At 44.6% G+C, this 16,704-nt stretch overlaps 1 protein-coding gene across 2 annotated transcripts; it reads right to left on the reverse strand.

Moving 5' to 3' along the window:
- Positions 1–424: 424 nt before the first annotated feature.
- Positions 425–16,016, reverse strand: LOC309397089 (uncharacterized protein). 2 transcript variants are annotated; one of them, XM_081962813.1, is made up of 4 exons: positions 2,459–2,598; positions 2,208–2,345; positions 1,193–1,318; positions 425–860 (listed from the first exon to the last, which is right to left on the reverse strand). In XM_081962813.1, exons 2-4 carry the CDS (start codon positions 2,257–2,259, stop codon positions 661–663), a joined length of 378 nt encoding a protein of 125 aa, XP_081818939.1. In that variant the 5' UTR covers positions 2,260–2,345; positions 2,459–2,598; the 3' UTR covers positions 425–660. The 2 variants fall into 2 exon arrangements, with proteins under 2 accessions (XP_081818939.1, XP_081818940.1); XM_081962814.1 differs by lacking the exons at positions 1,193–1,318; positions 2,208–2,345; positions 2,459–2,598 and adding exons at positions 13,677–13,802; positions 15,901–16,016.
- Positions 16,017–16,704: the final 688 nt, after the last annotated feature.

Raw genomic sequence — 16,704 nt, forward strand, 5'->3', positions numbered from 1 at the left:
TACAGGAGACCATCTGGGCTGAAAACGGGGACCAAGGGGGCTTTGCATGGTCCCCTGAGCTCCATTTTCACTGGCAGAGGCCACGCCCACCCCATCCTGGCCTCACTCATCCGTCACCCCGTCACCCCCCAACCCCCGAGGTAAAAAAACAACCCTGATGCAGTCCCGACATTGAGTTTGACACCCCTGCACTATAGCATCCATCCCATTGAGATTCCATATGTAAATATTGGGGTGATTTTATTATGGTTTATGATTTATATGAGTAATTGCACGATGTCTCTAGGTACCATACATACACTAAATAAATAAATTGATATCCAATCTGGAAGACGAGAATAGCAAACTTTCTTGTAGCATTCAAAATGTGGATTCCCCCCCCCCCCCATACCAAATGAGAAGAATCTAAACAACGACTGGAGTCTTATTATTTGTTACTCATTGATTTCTTTATTTGAATCACACCATTTTTTTTCTCCAAGCACACGTTCGAGGCTGCTGATTGTATTTCTGTCTGCTTAGTTGGTTTCCGCTTAGAAGAAAATATATGGGAGGAAAATTTAGAGATCTATGCATAACATCCAAGAGCTCACTTGATCAGCCGGAGAGATTATACAGGCGGAGAAAAAGGGGACAACTTCTTGGGTGGAAGGAAGAGCTTTAGAAGAGAAGCTTCATCAGGAGGAGCCCAAGGAAGGCTGGGAAGAAGGATGCAAAGGAGGGAGGGGCTCTGCTGCAGACAGTTTTTGTAATGACAGTTCCAGGTGGGATAAATGGTACATTAGGAATTTCCTTCTCTTTCCCGTCTTCATATTGCTTGCATTCATCTTTTGGAGTGCAACGTTTTAAAATGACATTGTCTACAGGAGCAAAAGAGAAATATTAGTGCTCAGAGCCATCAGACTTAAAGGAACACCTCCACCCACCCGAATACAGGTTTCCGATACTATTGACATGACCCGGTTCAAAATACCCTACTTCAAATGCATTAGTTGAAGCTCCAGCTCTTTGAAGAAGACCGTAATGCTGGGAAAGGTAGAAGAAAAGAGAAGAAGGGGACAACCAGCATCAAGGTGGATGGGCTTCATTGCAGTGGTGAAGGGGGGAAGACTATTGGAAGACTATTGGAAGACCTGAATCACCAACCTGATGGGACACAATTAATCAGATTTATGTGACCTGTCTTACTTACATTTATCTTCTCGTTCTATCTTCAATGTCATATCCATACAGACATGATCCGCAGCAGGACATTCGTCCTTTACATCAGAGCAATATCCATTAATTGCTAGACAGTTTACACACTTCAGGGAATTACCTGGAAAGAAAAGTGGAAAGGAGATAAGAAAATAGGTCAGGGATAGGGAGTCAGAGATGCTTTCAATATTACTGAACCAGGACTCTCAGCAGTCCTAGCTAGGCTGGGCTTTGGAGATGATGGTGAGACCCAATCTGACCCATATTAAGGTAAACCTAGAACAAGATGAAGAACTGTTCCAGAGAGGAATTTTAGCAGAAGCGTTGTGAGGAGGAGGTGGTACCCACAACTCACTTCTGGCAGGGAGGGAAAGGAATAAGCTTGCTGTTTCCCTAAACTAACTGTTGTTTGTTTCTTTCATAATACTGTAAACCATTCGGAGAGTAGCTTGGATGGATGTACATTTGATGAACAAAAATAATGCAAAGCAATTTTTCACTTATCAATTTGAAGAAAAAATTCAAGAGTTAGCAGGAGATTTAAAAAAAAAACACTTTAACATTAAAGAGGGACATTCTGGTCAAGTTATGTAGTCTTGAAGCTTGCCTTGTGGTGAGATAGGTGGAAAATCACATTTAATAAAGAAAGAAAGGCCCACCTTAGGACCCTCACTTAATTACACCTGAGTCAGAGCAAGATTAGGGCCAACTCATGTCCCAAGAATGAAACGAACTAAAGACACGTGTAATTTGCTTACTGGTTATTCCAGGGCTAACCTGATCGCATGAAAGGGGATTCACAAGTGTGGTGAATTTTTTGTTGAGTTAAATACTTACTGATAAACGTTGGTCTATTCTGATTCTGCATCCACTTCTTTTTCTCCAGCAAACTGTCCCAACTTTGATGTGTTCTTGGGGCTTTTCAGAGTTCCTAAGCAACCCCCCCAAGTGGCCAATGTGGAGGACCCTCCTTAGCTCTGGGGACACCCCACAACCAACCCTGCTCATACCTGTGGTCACCAGGATGGAGGAGAAGAAGAAGATCCCCAGCAGAAGCTGCATGATGATGAGTCAGACACGGAGGTTAATCCAAAAAATGATAATAATGATCTCCGCTTGAAGGAACACAATCAAGTGGACTGGAGGTTCTGTAAAACAACACGCAAGGCATCCATAAACAAAAAGAAATCTGAAACGTAAAACTCGTTTTTAATTACCCGTGTGGCTTCAATGTTATCTCCAATCATTACTGTAGAATCACCTTCTCTGTAGACTGTGGAGGACCTGCCTTGTGAAGATAATGCGCCTTCCAGAGGTGGCTGTGAGTTGGCCTCTCAAGTCTTCCTCCTGTCAGGCCTGTAATTATATTCTTTTTTGGATCTTTGGCCTGCCACACTTCCTTATAATTTTCTATGCTGTTTCATTAGTGTAGTAGTTGGGAGGGGGGAATAGAAAGGAGTAGGATTGTAGAATGGATTGTTGACATTCTTTTGTAGAAGCCAAGGTCATCTTTTGTCTCAGCACCTCGACACCTGGCCGGAAGAAGATGGGTGTACATGCCAGCGTGGAAGATGATGATTGGAACATGTGATGGATTTGTGGGTGTGGGGAGAGATCATGAACTTTCAACTGGTTGAACTTAGAGAATGTACTTCCAGAGTTGAAATTTCCATAGCCGTGCTAACATGCTTGCGGAATAAATTGCACCATTAAGGATGTTTTGCCTTGGACAATGATTTATTTCTGCATGGTATTTAGAACCCTAACATTATTTCAACTCTCTCTTTCAAAATAATTCACTAGCACCCCCCCTCGCAGGGGGGGCTGGTGATGGGGGTCTCGACATTCCCAATGCTGACCGGGACAGCGTAAATATCAGCGAAGAATAAATGAGAAGCTTTTGGTGATAAGAAGAGGAGTACGGAACTTCAAAGGCAATGGAATGCTGTTTCCAGTTTAATTGCATCTGGAGGAATGCAGGAGGAGACGCGACAAGACGAAGGAAATCTCAGACGGACTTCTTCAGCAAAATTGTGAGTGCATGCTCCCCCTCCTTCCCCCCAGCTTGGAAACAAGGCTTGGAAAAAAAAACCCTAGAACAGAGGTTTGGGCTCCTTCCAGACGGCAATAAATGAAATGGCTTGTGGCCCTGCAATTAGCTGGGAGAAAGATTCCCTTTCAAAATGGGAATTTCAAAGGAGGCAGGAAGAAGGAATTTTTCCAGCATCTGTGAATTGCAAGCCACCACAAATGGGGCTGCAACCAGTAAATGAAGCAAATTGGGCAGTAAATTGGGCTTTCCTCCCAGGACTTGGATGGAAGAGATGCTACTTACAAACTCCTTTGCCATCAGCATGGGGAAATGCTCCAAGCCAGCAGAGGGCACCTACTTGGCCCATAACTCATCCAAGCCAGCAAAGGGCACCTACTTGGCCCATAACTCCTCCAAGCCAGCAGGAGGGTCCTTGGCACGTAAAACCCCCTAGCCAGCCATCATTGGTTGAGCTGCAACCTGTGAAGCAGGCAACCCCGGGATGGGTCTTAACCCCAGGTCATGGATGGGAGGGATGCCAGTGGGCACATGCCCTCCCTCAGCAGATGGCACCATGGCAGAAAGCTGGGCAGTGGCCAACCGAGGGATTGACCTCCCCACCGGTTCCAGTCTCCCCTGCAAGGCCCAAAAAGGTTCTTACCAGACCTTCCTACAGAGAAGAAGTCTCCATGGAAGAAGGGATTACCAAACAGAGGCCTGCATTGTGGATGGCGGGAAATTGTGCGCCTGCAAGGCCCCAAGTGGTTCTTACCCCACCTTCCTACAGAGTAGCAATCACCAACATGGAAGAAGGGATTACCAAAGCCAGGCCTGCAAGATGGGAAGCGGAACAAGGTGCATCTGCAATGCCCCAAAAGGTTCTTACTCCCCCTTCCTACAGAGAAGCAATCTCCACCATGGAAGAAGGGTTTACCAAGGGGGCAGCTGCAAGTTGGAGAGCAAGGCAGTGTGATGAAACGGTTCCTGAGTTTAGAGATGTAACTAGGTTCCATTCCTCGTGGGGCCCAATTAAATGCCACCATTGTTGTCAACTTGGCCACAGAGCGTCAGAGTGCTTGGCTCCAGCCCCAATGCCACAAACGTGCGCACCAACCACCACGGCGGTAAAGAGAGGGTCCCAGATGCCACCACAGAAGAGTCATCTGGGCCAACAACCTCTGGAAGAGGATCCCCAACTTAAGGTGAGGAAGTGTCCTACCAAAGGGGAGGCCTCGGAAGAGGAAAAGGGCAGACATTCTCCGGAGGAGGATCCCCAACTTAAGGTGACAAAGAGTCCAACTAAGGGGGAGGCCTCGGAGGGGGAAAAGCCTAAACGACCTCTGGAAGAGGATCCCCAACTTATGGTGACGAAGAATCCTACCAAGGGGGAGGCCTCAGAGGAGGGAATTGCCGAAGAAATAACGTGTGTACCAATCGCCACGGTGGTAAAGAGAGGGTCCCAGATGCCACCACAGAAGAGTCATCTGGGCCAACAACCTCTGGAAGAGGATCCCCAACTTAAGGTGAGGAAGTGTCCTACCAAAGGGGAGGCCTCGGAAGAGGAAAAGGGCAGACATTCTCCGGAGGAGGATCCCCAACTTAAGGTGACAAAGAGTCCAACTAAGGGGGAGGCCTCGGAGGGGGAAAAGCCTAAACGACCTCTGGAAGAGGATCCCCAACTTATGGTGACGAAGAATCCTACCAAGGGGGAGGCCTTGGAGGAGGGAATTGCCGAAGAACAAATGTGTGTACCGGTCGCCATGGTGGTAAAGAGAGGGCCCCAGATGCCAGCACAGAAAAGTCATCTGGGCAAACGACCTCTGGAAGAGGATCCCCAACTTAAGGTGACAAAGAGTCCTACCAAGGGGGAGGCCTCGGAGGAGGGAATTGCCGAAGAACAAATGTGTGTACCAATTGCCACGGTGGTAAAGAGAGGGCCCCAGATGCCACCACAGAAAAGTCATCTGGGCCAACAGCCTCTGGAAGAGGATCCCCAACTTAAGGTGACGAAGTGTCCTACCAAGGGGGAGGCCTCGGAAGAGGAAAAGGGCAAACAATCTCCGGAGGAGGATCCCCAACTGAAGGTGACAAAGAGTCCAACTAAGGGGGAGGCCTCGGAGGGGGAAATGCCCAACCGACCTCTGGAAGAGGACCCCCAACTTCAGGTGACGAAGAGTCCTACCAAAGGGGAGGCCTCGGAGGAGGAACAAGGCCAGCCGTGGATGATTGGATCCAAGAGCCCAGAACCTACAGCACCTGCAGCAGAGAGCCCGAAACGGCCATGGGAAGAGGTCGCAATGGACTTCATCATGGAACTCCCAGACAGCAGTGGGCATAAAGTAATTTGGACTGTTATTGATTTGTTTTCTAAGCAGGCACACTTCATTGCTTGCTCAGGATTGCCATCCGCAAACGAATTAGCAAAAATGTTTGTGAAACACATTTATCGCCTGCATGGAGTACCCAAGAGGATCATTTCAGACCGCAGAGTCCAGTTCACAACCAAGTTCTGGAGAGAGGTCCTGAGATCCATTGGGTCCACACAAGAATTGAGCTCAGAGGTTCATCCCAGCATGAACGGCGCAGCAGAGGGAGCCAATGCGGTGGTGGAACAATACATCCGGTGTTTTGTGGACTATCAGCGAGACAACTGGTCGGACTTGCTACCCTTCGCCGAAGTGGCGTACAACGATGCGGTCCACAGCAGCAGAGGATTAGCGGGTTTCCAGATTACCAGTGGCATGGAAGTTGTTGCCATGCCTGAGTTGCCTAGAGAACCTCCTTCTTTCATGTCTTTGAGTGAATGGATGGACATGCTAAAGAAAGGATGGGAGAATACGAAGAAGGCTCTAGCAGTTGCAGCAGAAGCCTACCAGAAGCAAGATGATCAACGTCACTCACTCCTAAACCCCTACCGTGTGGGGGACAATGTTTTTGTATCTACCAAATACATAAGATTAGAAATGCTTAGCAAGGAATTGGGTCCAAAATTTCTAGGTCCATTCCCAATAGTGAAGATAGTTAACTCAGTTACAGTTCAACTCAGTCTACCCAGAAGTCTAGGGGAAATTGACCCAGAATTTCATTGTAGCTTGTTGAAACCAGTAATTGGGTCTAACAGAAGAGCATCCACCCAAGCTCAATCTCCTCCTGTAGTGATGGAAGGGGAAACACAATCTGAGGTGGAAAAAATTGTAGATTTCAGGCTGAATAGGGGTTGCTTACAGTACTTAGTGCATTGGAAGGGTTACCCTTGGTCTGAAGCTAATTGGGTAAACAGTGGGAACCTGAAAGTGGAGAAGTTAGTAAAGCAAGTCAATGGGAAGTTTCCCGAGAAGTCAAGGGGTTCCCCTGGGTGGAGAAAAGGTGGTTAATTTTGTTATGTTAACTTTTATGTTATTCTCTTTGCAGGAAACGTTTTTCTTTTGAGGAGAGGCCGCCTGTCAGGCCTGTAATTATATTCTTTTTTGGATCTTTGGCCTGCCACACTTTCTTATAATTTTCTATGCTGTTTCATTAGTGTAGTAGTTGGGAGGGGGGAATAGAAAGGAGTAGGATTGTAGAATGGATTGTTGACATTCTTTTGTAGAAGCCAAGGTCATCTTTTGTCTCAGCACCTCGACACCTGGCCGGAAGAAGATGGGTGTACATGCCAGCGTGGAAGATGATGATTGGAACATGTGATGGATTTGTGGGTGTGGGGAGAGATCATGAACTTTCAACTGGTTGAACTTAGAGAATGTACTTCCAGAGTTGAAATTTCCATAGCCGTGCTAACATGCTTGCGGAATAAATTGCACCATTAAGGATGTTTTGCCTTGGACAATGATTTATTTCTGCATGGTATTTAGAACCCTAACACCTCCCCTGATCCCTTCCTTTGAATGGAAGTGGCTTTTATGCATGTGTCTCTAGACACCTCCCCCAGACAAATCAAGGCACCTCCCTCCTCCTTGGGCACACTGCTTTGAAGGAACTCTTGGTTTGAAAAACGGAGGACACCAAAGCCATCCTTCAGATGGAGGACAGGGAGACAAATGGCTGTCCTTCCCCAAGTGATGATGCCTGAGCCAGGGCTTCGTGGGAATCACGGCAGGATTGGCTCTCCCCATGCGATGTAAGAAGAGAGAAAGTCTTTCTGGCGGGCAGAGAAATTGCTCCAGTTCCCCTTCTCTAACTACCCATTCACACTCTGCTTTATAAGGTTACATTTGGATATCGGTAGTCCTCAGTTTATGACTATAATTGAGACCAGGATTTCCTTGGCTAAGCAAGGCTGCTGTTAGCAATAGCACTTCGACCCATGTACTTCCCCATACGGCTTTACAGCCCTCTCAAAGCATTTTACATATTTCCCTCAACAAACCAGGTCCTCATTTTACTGACCTTGGAGGGATAAAGTCCAGCCTTGAGCTGGTCAGGTTCGAACTGCTGGCAGTTGGCAGAATTAACCTGCAATATTGCAGTCTAACCACTGTGCCATCACAGGTCTCTTAAATAAAGCCACCCCCTCCCCATTTTAAGTCCTTTTGGTACTTGCCTGTAGTGCTTTGAGTCTCCCTAAAGCACCACAAAAACTCACAAAAGACCCCATTGCATGGATAGATAGATGATAGATAGATGATAGATAGATAGATAGATAGATAGATAGATAGATGATAGATAGATAGATAGATAGATAGATAGATAGATAGATAGATAGATGATAGAAGATAGATAGATAGATAGATAGATAGATAGATAGATAGATAGATAGATAGATAGATAGATATTCATAGTCTAGAAACACAAGCACAGCAGTGCCTGTCAAAACCTAAAAAAAAAGGCAGCATTGCAAAAAAACTTTTTAGAAGTTTTCTATAGGACAGAAACACAAGGAATTGCTTTAAAAATTAGGAGAGATATGATCCTTCTGGCTTTGTGATGTGCTCCGAAGAACTTCTCAACAATCATTTTAAAGGTGGGCACAGTCCTACTGAAGAGAGTGACAGCTTGAAGGTCACCTTATTTCCATCTTAAGCGCATACATTGCCTGTTCCTAGGTTTGCATTCCTCGTCTGTCACGTCCTTTCGTATTACTTCCCCACCAAATGTGCAATTCTCCTTGTCAGCAAAAGGTGGAAAGGTTCTACGTTGGTTGATCCAGAAACTCTAAGATTGACATCAACCCAAGTTCTCTTCCCTTTTTTGCGCCATTTATTAGATTGCTCCCTTTGAACACACAGGATATTCGGTGTGCAGATTAAACACAACGAAGAAAGGGAACAACGGCAGCCACACTATTATGGAATATAGGAACTGACATGGAATTCCAGGATCAAACAGAAAAGGTTTATTGCGCAATGTTCAGTGGCTACACAGAGGAGCAAAAGATTGAACCCCGAAGGATTCTAAAACATGTATTTTTGTACATACTTTTGACATTTTATGACTACGTTTCCTGCCTAAGTTTCATGTCTTCAAGTCTGCGGTTTGGCTATATGTTATTTCCTTTTGATTAAGCTTCCTCTTGCAAACCCTTAATCTCCTCACTAAAGTTTTCCTCTTACAGAACTCTTAACATGCTCCATTATCACATAAATCACATATATTACGACTCCTATTATCCCATATTATTCCATTCCATCTTAACACTAACGTGATTGCACAAAATCTTTTTCTCCCCCCCCCCCCTTTTGGAGGGAGGGTTGGGCATAACCACAATCCAAAAGCTAAAGTAGTTCTTCAAACTTTAGAGGTTTCTCTGGGACAATAACACCAGATTCAGCTTGATAAATTTCTGAAGAAATATTTTAGATAAATTTAAGCCCTGAACCTACTAAGGAAACACATCAACAAGAGGACAATTCGGGAAGTTGCCCTCTAGTGGTTGGTGGGTCAAACAGGATGGCTCAGCATGAGATGTGAAGATTTGGAAGGGACCTTTTAGGTGGGCCCGGCTGGGGGGCTTAGAGGGGAATTGGCCCGCATATGAGTGATCCCACCAGCCCGCCTCCTGCATGGCCCAGTTCCAAATAGGCCACAACAGCCTGAAGGTTGGGGATCCCTGACATACATCCTCGATAACCAAAGCCCGCTTCATCCATTTAGTTGTAAGCAGTGAGGCGTCTACTGCACTTCACCTATAGTTATGCTTACCAAATATCTGCAAAAGAAGAACCAACATTTATATGAAATTATTTTTTTTCTAGACACAGAAAGACTGGCTTTCCAATGGTAGACATGGGGTAGCCGAGGAAAAAAAACTTAATGTAACTGATTAAGGCTGTGTGAATTTCGTTCACCCTTTTGTTTCCACATGGAAACCGCTTCTGAACTTCATGCTTGGTATGGAGAAAAATGAAACTTTGACTTTGAGATTTACCGATTAGACTGATCGATCTTTATAGAAATGGCTTGTTCATGCTAGTAGGAAAAAAGCAAAAGGTTGTGATTTGATGCTAATGCCTTATTTTATTGGAACAGAGAGAGTCGAAAGTCAACACTTCTTTTTCTTATCTTTCTTCACCTCTCCTTCCCCTTTCCTTCCCCACTGCTTTCCTATTTGCTTTGTGTTTCATATTCTATATTACTTTATAACTCAGTAAAAATGTTAACGGAAGGCTGTGGAGTTTCTTGATTTTGTGCATGTGTGCATTTGGGTACGTGAGGCCTCTACTACACTTCACCTATACTTATGCTTACCAAATAATTAATATGAAATTATTATTTTTCTAGCCACAGAAAGACTGGTTTTCCAATGGTTCCATTGGTTTTCCAATGGCAGGCATGGGGTAGCCAAGAAAAAAAACCATAATGTAACTGATTAACTGAATCAGTTAAGCTGTGTGAATTTCGTTCATCCTTCTGTTTCCACATGGAAACCGCATCTGAACTTCATGCTTGGTGTGGAGAGGAATGAAACTTTGACTTTGAGATTTACTTATTAGACTGAGAGATGTTTAGAGAAATGGCTTGTTCATACTAATAGTAGGAAAAAGCAAAAAAAGTTGTGATTTGTTGTTAATACCTTATTTTATTGGAACAGAGAGTCGGAAGTCAACGCTTCTTTTTCTTATCTTTCCTCACCTCTCCTTCCCCTTTCCTTCCCCACTGCTTTCCTACTTGCTTTGCATTTCGTATTTTATATTACTTGATAACTCCGTAAAAATGTTAACGGAAGACTGTGTGAATTTCAGAGAGCAGCACAAGCTGCCAGGATGCTACTTGCTCAATGATTAAGAGTGGAGTTTCTTCATTTTGGGCATGTGTGCGTTTGTGCATGTGTGCCTTTGAGCCAGATCACCTCCTTAGGTGTGTTCATGAAGTTTCCTGTTCAGGAGACCCCTAAAGAAACTCCCAGGGCTAAGAGTCTAAACTGGAAAGAAGGAAAATGATGCACAGACTTATCTTTGGGATTCAGATGGCAGGAACAGAACGAAACAAAATAAACAACTAATCAGTCAAATAACACATAATTGTCAAAAAATCAAATCTCTGAGAAATGGGCAGGTTCAACATCGACACTGATCTATAAACCAACTAGCTGAAAAATACGTTCATATAAATGTGGGCCTAAGTTCTATTTTTACCAATTGCGGAATTGTGGCGACGTTAATAGAGGGAGGGTCGGAATAAATAAATACAAGGGCAACACCAGGTTATCAGCTTTTACGGATATTTGGTAAGCATAACTGTAGGTGAAGTGCAGTAGAGACCTCACTGCTTAGAACTAAATGGATGAAGTGTGCTTTGGTTATTGAGGATGGATGTCAGGGGTCCCCAACCCTCAAGCTGCCACCCATTATCAGGTTGTGGCTTATGTGGAACTGGGCCATGCAAGAGGCGGGCTGATGGAACCGCTCATGCAAGCAGCGCCCCAAAGTCTTCTCTCTTGCATGATAGGAGCTGCACTGGCCCACCGTTTGTGAATGTCAATTCCCCTCTAAGACCCCCAGCCGGGCCCACCTAAAAGGTCCCTTCCAAATCTTCAGTTCTCATGCTGAGCCATCCAGTTTGACCCACCAACCACTAGAGGGCAACTTCCCGAATTGTCCTCTTGTTGATGTGTTTCCTAGGTAGGGTTAGGGGCTTAAATTTATCTAAAACATTTGTATAGAAGTTTACCAAGCTGAATCTGGTGTTGGGGAGCTGTGATGTCACAGTGGTTAGAATGCAATATTGCAGGCTAATTCTGCTGACTGCCAGCAGTTTGAACCCGTCCAGCTCAAGGCTGGACTCCATCCCTCCAAGGTCAGTAAAATGAGGACCTGGGTGGTTGAGGGAAATATGCTGATTCTGTAAACTGCTACAAGAGGGCTGTAAAGCCGTATGGGGAAGTACATGGGTCGAAGTGCTATTGCTAATAGCAGCCTTGCTTAGCAAAGGAAATCCTGTAGAGGTGCGTTGCTGCAGGTTTGGCTTGGTTCAGATGAACTGGTAGTGGAATTCAAGTTAAGTTTTTAAGTTTTATTAGATTTATAGACCGCCCCCTCTCCCCGAAGGGACTGCAGAACCGGCAGCGACCCAGCTCTGACACTTCCCCAAACCGGTTCCCGTGCTGGTTTGCGCATCACATTGGTGACATTGAAGAATGCATGCGCACACATTGCACATCTCGTGTGCATGTTGCAAACTGGTAGTAAAAGCGGCATCAACCCAACCCTAAGATCCTGGTCTCGATGATGGACTTACATTGAGGATTACCTATATCCAACTGTGGCCTTACAAAGCAGAGCATGAATGTGTAGCTAGAGAAGGGGAACGGGAGCAATTTCTCTGCCCGTCAGAAAGACTTTCCTTTGAATAGACTTTCTCTCTTCTTGCATTGCATGGGGAGAGCCAATCCTGCCGTGATTCCCACGAAGCCCTGGCTCAGGCATCATCACTTTGGGAAGGACAGACAGGTGGGGGCTGCTTTCCAAGAACATGTTTCTCCATTAGGGAAATATAATATTCTGCCCTTTTAATATTTCTCAATATATTTCAATACAATACAATACAATAGCAGAGTTGGAAGGGACCTTAGAGGTCTTCTAGTCCAGCCCCCTGCCTAGGCAGGAAACCCTATACCATTTCAGACAGATGGCTATCCAACATCTTCTTAAAGACTTCCAGTGTTGGGGCATTCACAACTTCTGGTGAGAAGTAGTTCCACTAGTGAACTGTTCTAACTGTCAGGAAGTTTCTCCTCAGTTCTAGGTTGCTTCTCTCCTTGATTAGTTTCCACCCATTGCTTCTTGTTCTACCCTCAGGTGCTTTGGAGAATAGTTTGACTCCCTCTTCTTTGTGGCAGCCCCTGAGATATTGGAAGGCTGCTATCATGTCTCCCCTAGTCCTTCTTTTCATTAAACTAGACATACCCAGTTCCTGCAACCCTTCTTCATATGTTTTAGTCTCCAGTCCCCTAATCATCTTTGTTGCTCTTCTCTGCACTCTTTCTAGAGTCTCCACATCTTTTCTACATCGTGGCGACCAAAACTGAATGCAGCATTCCAAGTGTGGCCTTACCAAAGCATTATAAAGTGGTATTAACACTTCATGTGATCTTGATTCTATCTCATTCTTCTAAGAGAGGGGTGGGTGCTAACTTTGTAAACAGGGCATAATAAACTGTCTTGTAGAATGCAAAACGTGGATTTTTTTCCCCCTATACCAAATGAAAAGAATCAGGCAATGACTGGAGTCCTATTATTTGTTACTCATTGTTTTCTTTATTTGAATTACACCATTTTCCCTTTCAAGCACATGTTCAGGGCTGCTGATTATATTTCTGTCTGCTTAGTAGATTTCCATATAGAAGAAAATATAGGAAAACAGGAAATAGGAGGAAAATTTAGAGATTTATGCATAACATCCAAGATCCCGCGTGATCAGCTGGAGAGATTATACAGGCGGAGAAAAGGGGGACAACTTCTTGGGTGGAAGGAACAGCTTTAGAGGAGAAGCTTCATCAGGAGGAGCCCAAGGAATGCTGGGAAGAAGGATGCAAAGGAGGGAGGGGCTCTGCTGCAGACAACGCGTTTAAGGACTGTTTCAAATGGAACCCCCTTTAGGAAATCAGGAGGGAGTTCCTGCCCTATCCTGTTTTTCTCTCGCTTGCAATCACTTTCTGTACGGCAACCTTTTATGATGACATCGTCTGCAGGGGCAAAAGAGAAATGTTAGTGAGCAGAGCCATCACTCAGACTTAAAGGAACTCCTCCACCCACACAAATACAGATTTCCGATACTATCGACATGACCCGGTTCAAAATACCCTACTTCAAATGCATTAGGTGAGGCTCCAACTCTTCCAAGAAGGCCGTAATGCTGGGAAAGGTAGAAGAAAAGAGAAGAAGCAGACAACCAGCATCAAGATGGCTTCATTGCAGTGGTGAAGGGGGGAAGACTATTGGAAGACCTGAAGGAACAATCACCAACCTGATGGGACACAATTAATCAGATTTATGTGACCTGTCTTACTTACATTTATCATCTCGTTTACCCTTCAGTGTCATATCCATACAGACATGATCCGCATAAGGACATTCTTCCTTTACATCATAGCAATATCCATTAATTGCTAGACAGTTTACACACTTCAGGAAACTACCTGGAATGAAAAGTGGAAAGGAGATAAGAAAGTAGGACAAGGATAGGAAGTCAGAGATGCTTTCAATATTACTGAACCAGGACTCTCAGCAGTCCTAGCTAGGCTGGGCTTTGGAGATGATGGTGAGACATTATCAGGGCCATATTAAGGTAAAGCTAGAACAAGATGAAGAACTCTTCCAGAGACAAAGTTTAGCAGAAGAAGGACCAGGGGAGACATGATAGCCCTACATCACTGGTAGGTTCCTGTACCGGTTGGGATCAGTTTGTTTCTCACACACATGCGCCGCACATTACTCACACATGTCCAGTTCACTGTTAATCATTCTGCGCATGTGCAGAAACATGCCGGCAATGGCAGAAAGACCAGTGAACCAGTTCAGGGGTGTGGCAGGCCTGGGTCACTGCCGGTTCTGCGACCCAGGCCAAATCACCACTTCTGGTTCAGCCAAACCAGGAGCAACCCATCTCTGCCCTACATGTGAGTAAGACCCTTCTCACGATAACAATTTTGCAATGGAGAGTTTTCATCTTAACTCTACCTTTAAAAGCCCTGTAGTTCTGGCTTGCTCATTTCTGATGTCTCCTTTCCAGTTAATCTTACACTTAGGCAAGAAAAACCAAAAGTACACCTATAGACTGGGTAAAACCATGTTTAATAGCAGTAACTGTGAGAGGATCTTGGAGTCTTAGTGGGCAACCAGCTAAATATGAGTCAACAGTGTATGGCGGCAGCCAAAAAAGCCAATGCAATCTTAAGTTGCATTAACAGAGGATACAAGATCAAGTGAGGCACTAATACCGCCCTATAAAGCCACACCTAGAGAACTGACCCCAGTTTTTGCCTATAAAAAAGATGTTGAGACTCTGGAAAAAGTGCAGAGAAGAGCAGCCAAGATGATTAGGAGACTAGAGGCTAAAACGTACGATGAACGGTTTCATGAACTGGGCACAGCTAGTCTAGTGAAGAGAAGGACCAGGGGAGACATGATAGCAGTCTTCCAATATTTGAGGGGCTGCCACAGAGAGGAGAGAGTCAAGCTATTTTCCAAGGCACCTGAAGGCCACACAAGGAACAATGGATGGAAACTGAACAATGAGATTCAGCCTGGAAATAAGGAGGAACTTTCTGACAGTGAGAATAATCAACCCATGGAACAGAAGTTGCCTTCAGAAGTTGTGGGAGCTTCATCCCTGGAAGCTTTCAAGAAGAGACTGAACTGCCATCAGTCAGAAATGGCAAATGGTCTCCTGGTTTTTTTTTGGGGGGGGGGGGTTAGACTAGATGATCTACAAGATCCCTTCCAACTCTGTTAATCTAATCTAAAAGAAGCCATTGCAAAGCAGAGGAGGTACACACAACTCACCTCTGGCAGGTAGGGGAAGGAATAAGTGAGGAAACACGGGTTAGATCAAAATCAAAAACAAATTTCCTTTCTTCCATTTAGAAACTGCCAAAATTCCCAGGGAAATTATCAAGTTAGAAATAGGAAGGAAGGAAGCTTGTCGCTTTTCTAAATTGACCATTTTTTTTCTTTCATAAAAACTATAATACTGTAAACCATTCGGAGTCACTGCAAGGATGAGATGGGTGGTATCTAAAATCTATGACTAAAAAATCTGAAGCAATTTTTCGCTCTGCAATGAAAGGAAAACATCCTTTGAACAATGGAGGTTAAAGTCAAACAAAGCAGAGAAAGAAAATAAGAAAAAAAAACACTAAAATGAAGTGCGGCAGTGAAATAATTAAGGGCATCTAAGTATGGGGGAAATCTTCATTGTGCCCCCTTTTTCTTGCTGTCTTAAAACTTTTTGTAAAATTTGGCTAGTGGTTATTCCATGAAAGGCCATGAGTGCGGTAAATTTTTCTTGAGTTAAATACTTTTTGATAAACTTTGGTCTGCTCTGACTCTGGCTCTACACCCACTTTCTTTTTTCCAGAAAACTTTTCCAGAAAACTTTCAGGCATTCTTGAGACTTTTTACAGTCCCTAAGAAACCATCCAAGTAACCAATGTGGAGAATCCTCCTTAGCTCCAGTCACACACACACACACACACAAACACAAACACACATAATGGACAACAACCCTGATTATACCTGTAGTCACCAGGATGGAGAAGAAGAAGAGGCCCAGCAGAAGCTGCATGATGATGAGTTAGGTTTTTAAAGAATGATGTCTTCTTGAAGGAACACAATTGTGTGGCCTAGAGATTCTGCAGAACAACACACAAGGCATCCATAAACAAACAAAATCTGAAACACTTGTAATATTCCTTCTTAATTACCCGTGTGGCTTCTGTGTTGTCTCTCATCATTACTGTAGTAGAATCACCTTCTGTGTGGACTGTGGAGGACTTGCCTTGGGGAGGCAATTCCTCTTCCAGAGGTGGCTGTGAGGTGGCCTCTCAAGGCAAATTGCTCTACCTCTGTGAAAAAGACATTGTAGGAGCAGTCTGTCTTCTCCTCCCCACTTCCTTTCAATGGAAGTGGCTTCTGTGCTTGTGTGGATGGACACCTTCCCCAGGCAAAGTGAGGCACCTCATTCTTGGGAAGACTGCTTTGAAGGAACTCTTTGCTCAAGCATTTGTTGCAGCCAAGAGTCTTGTACAAGATCATCACAACTCTTTCACCTGGGCTATGGCAAGCAGGAGGCTATTTTTCTACTTCTGGGCTGATTTTAATGTTGCCAGCCCAGAAATCCCTCCTCGCTGTCTCAACTGGTTGATAGTCACCACTCATGGTTTGAAGAACGTAGGACACCAAAGCCATCCTTCAGATGGAGGACAGGGAGACAAATGGCTGTCCTTCCCAAAGTGATGATGCCTGAGCCAGGGCTTCGTGGGAATGACAGCAGGATTGGCTCTCACCATGCAATGCAAAAAAAAAGTCTCTTTAAGAGAA

This window comes from Natrix helvetica (genome assembly GCF_964273705.1).
Source record: "Natrix helvetica genome assembly, chromosome: 9".
Lineage (NCBI taxonomy): Eukaryota > Metazoa > Chordata > Lepidosauria > Squamata > Natricidae > Natrix > Natrix helvetica.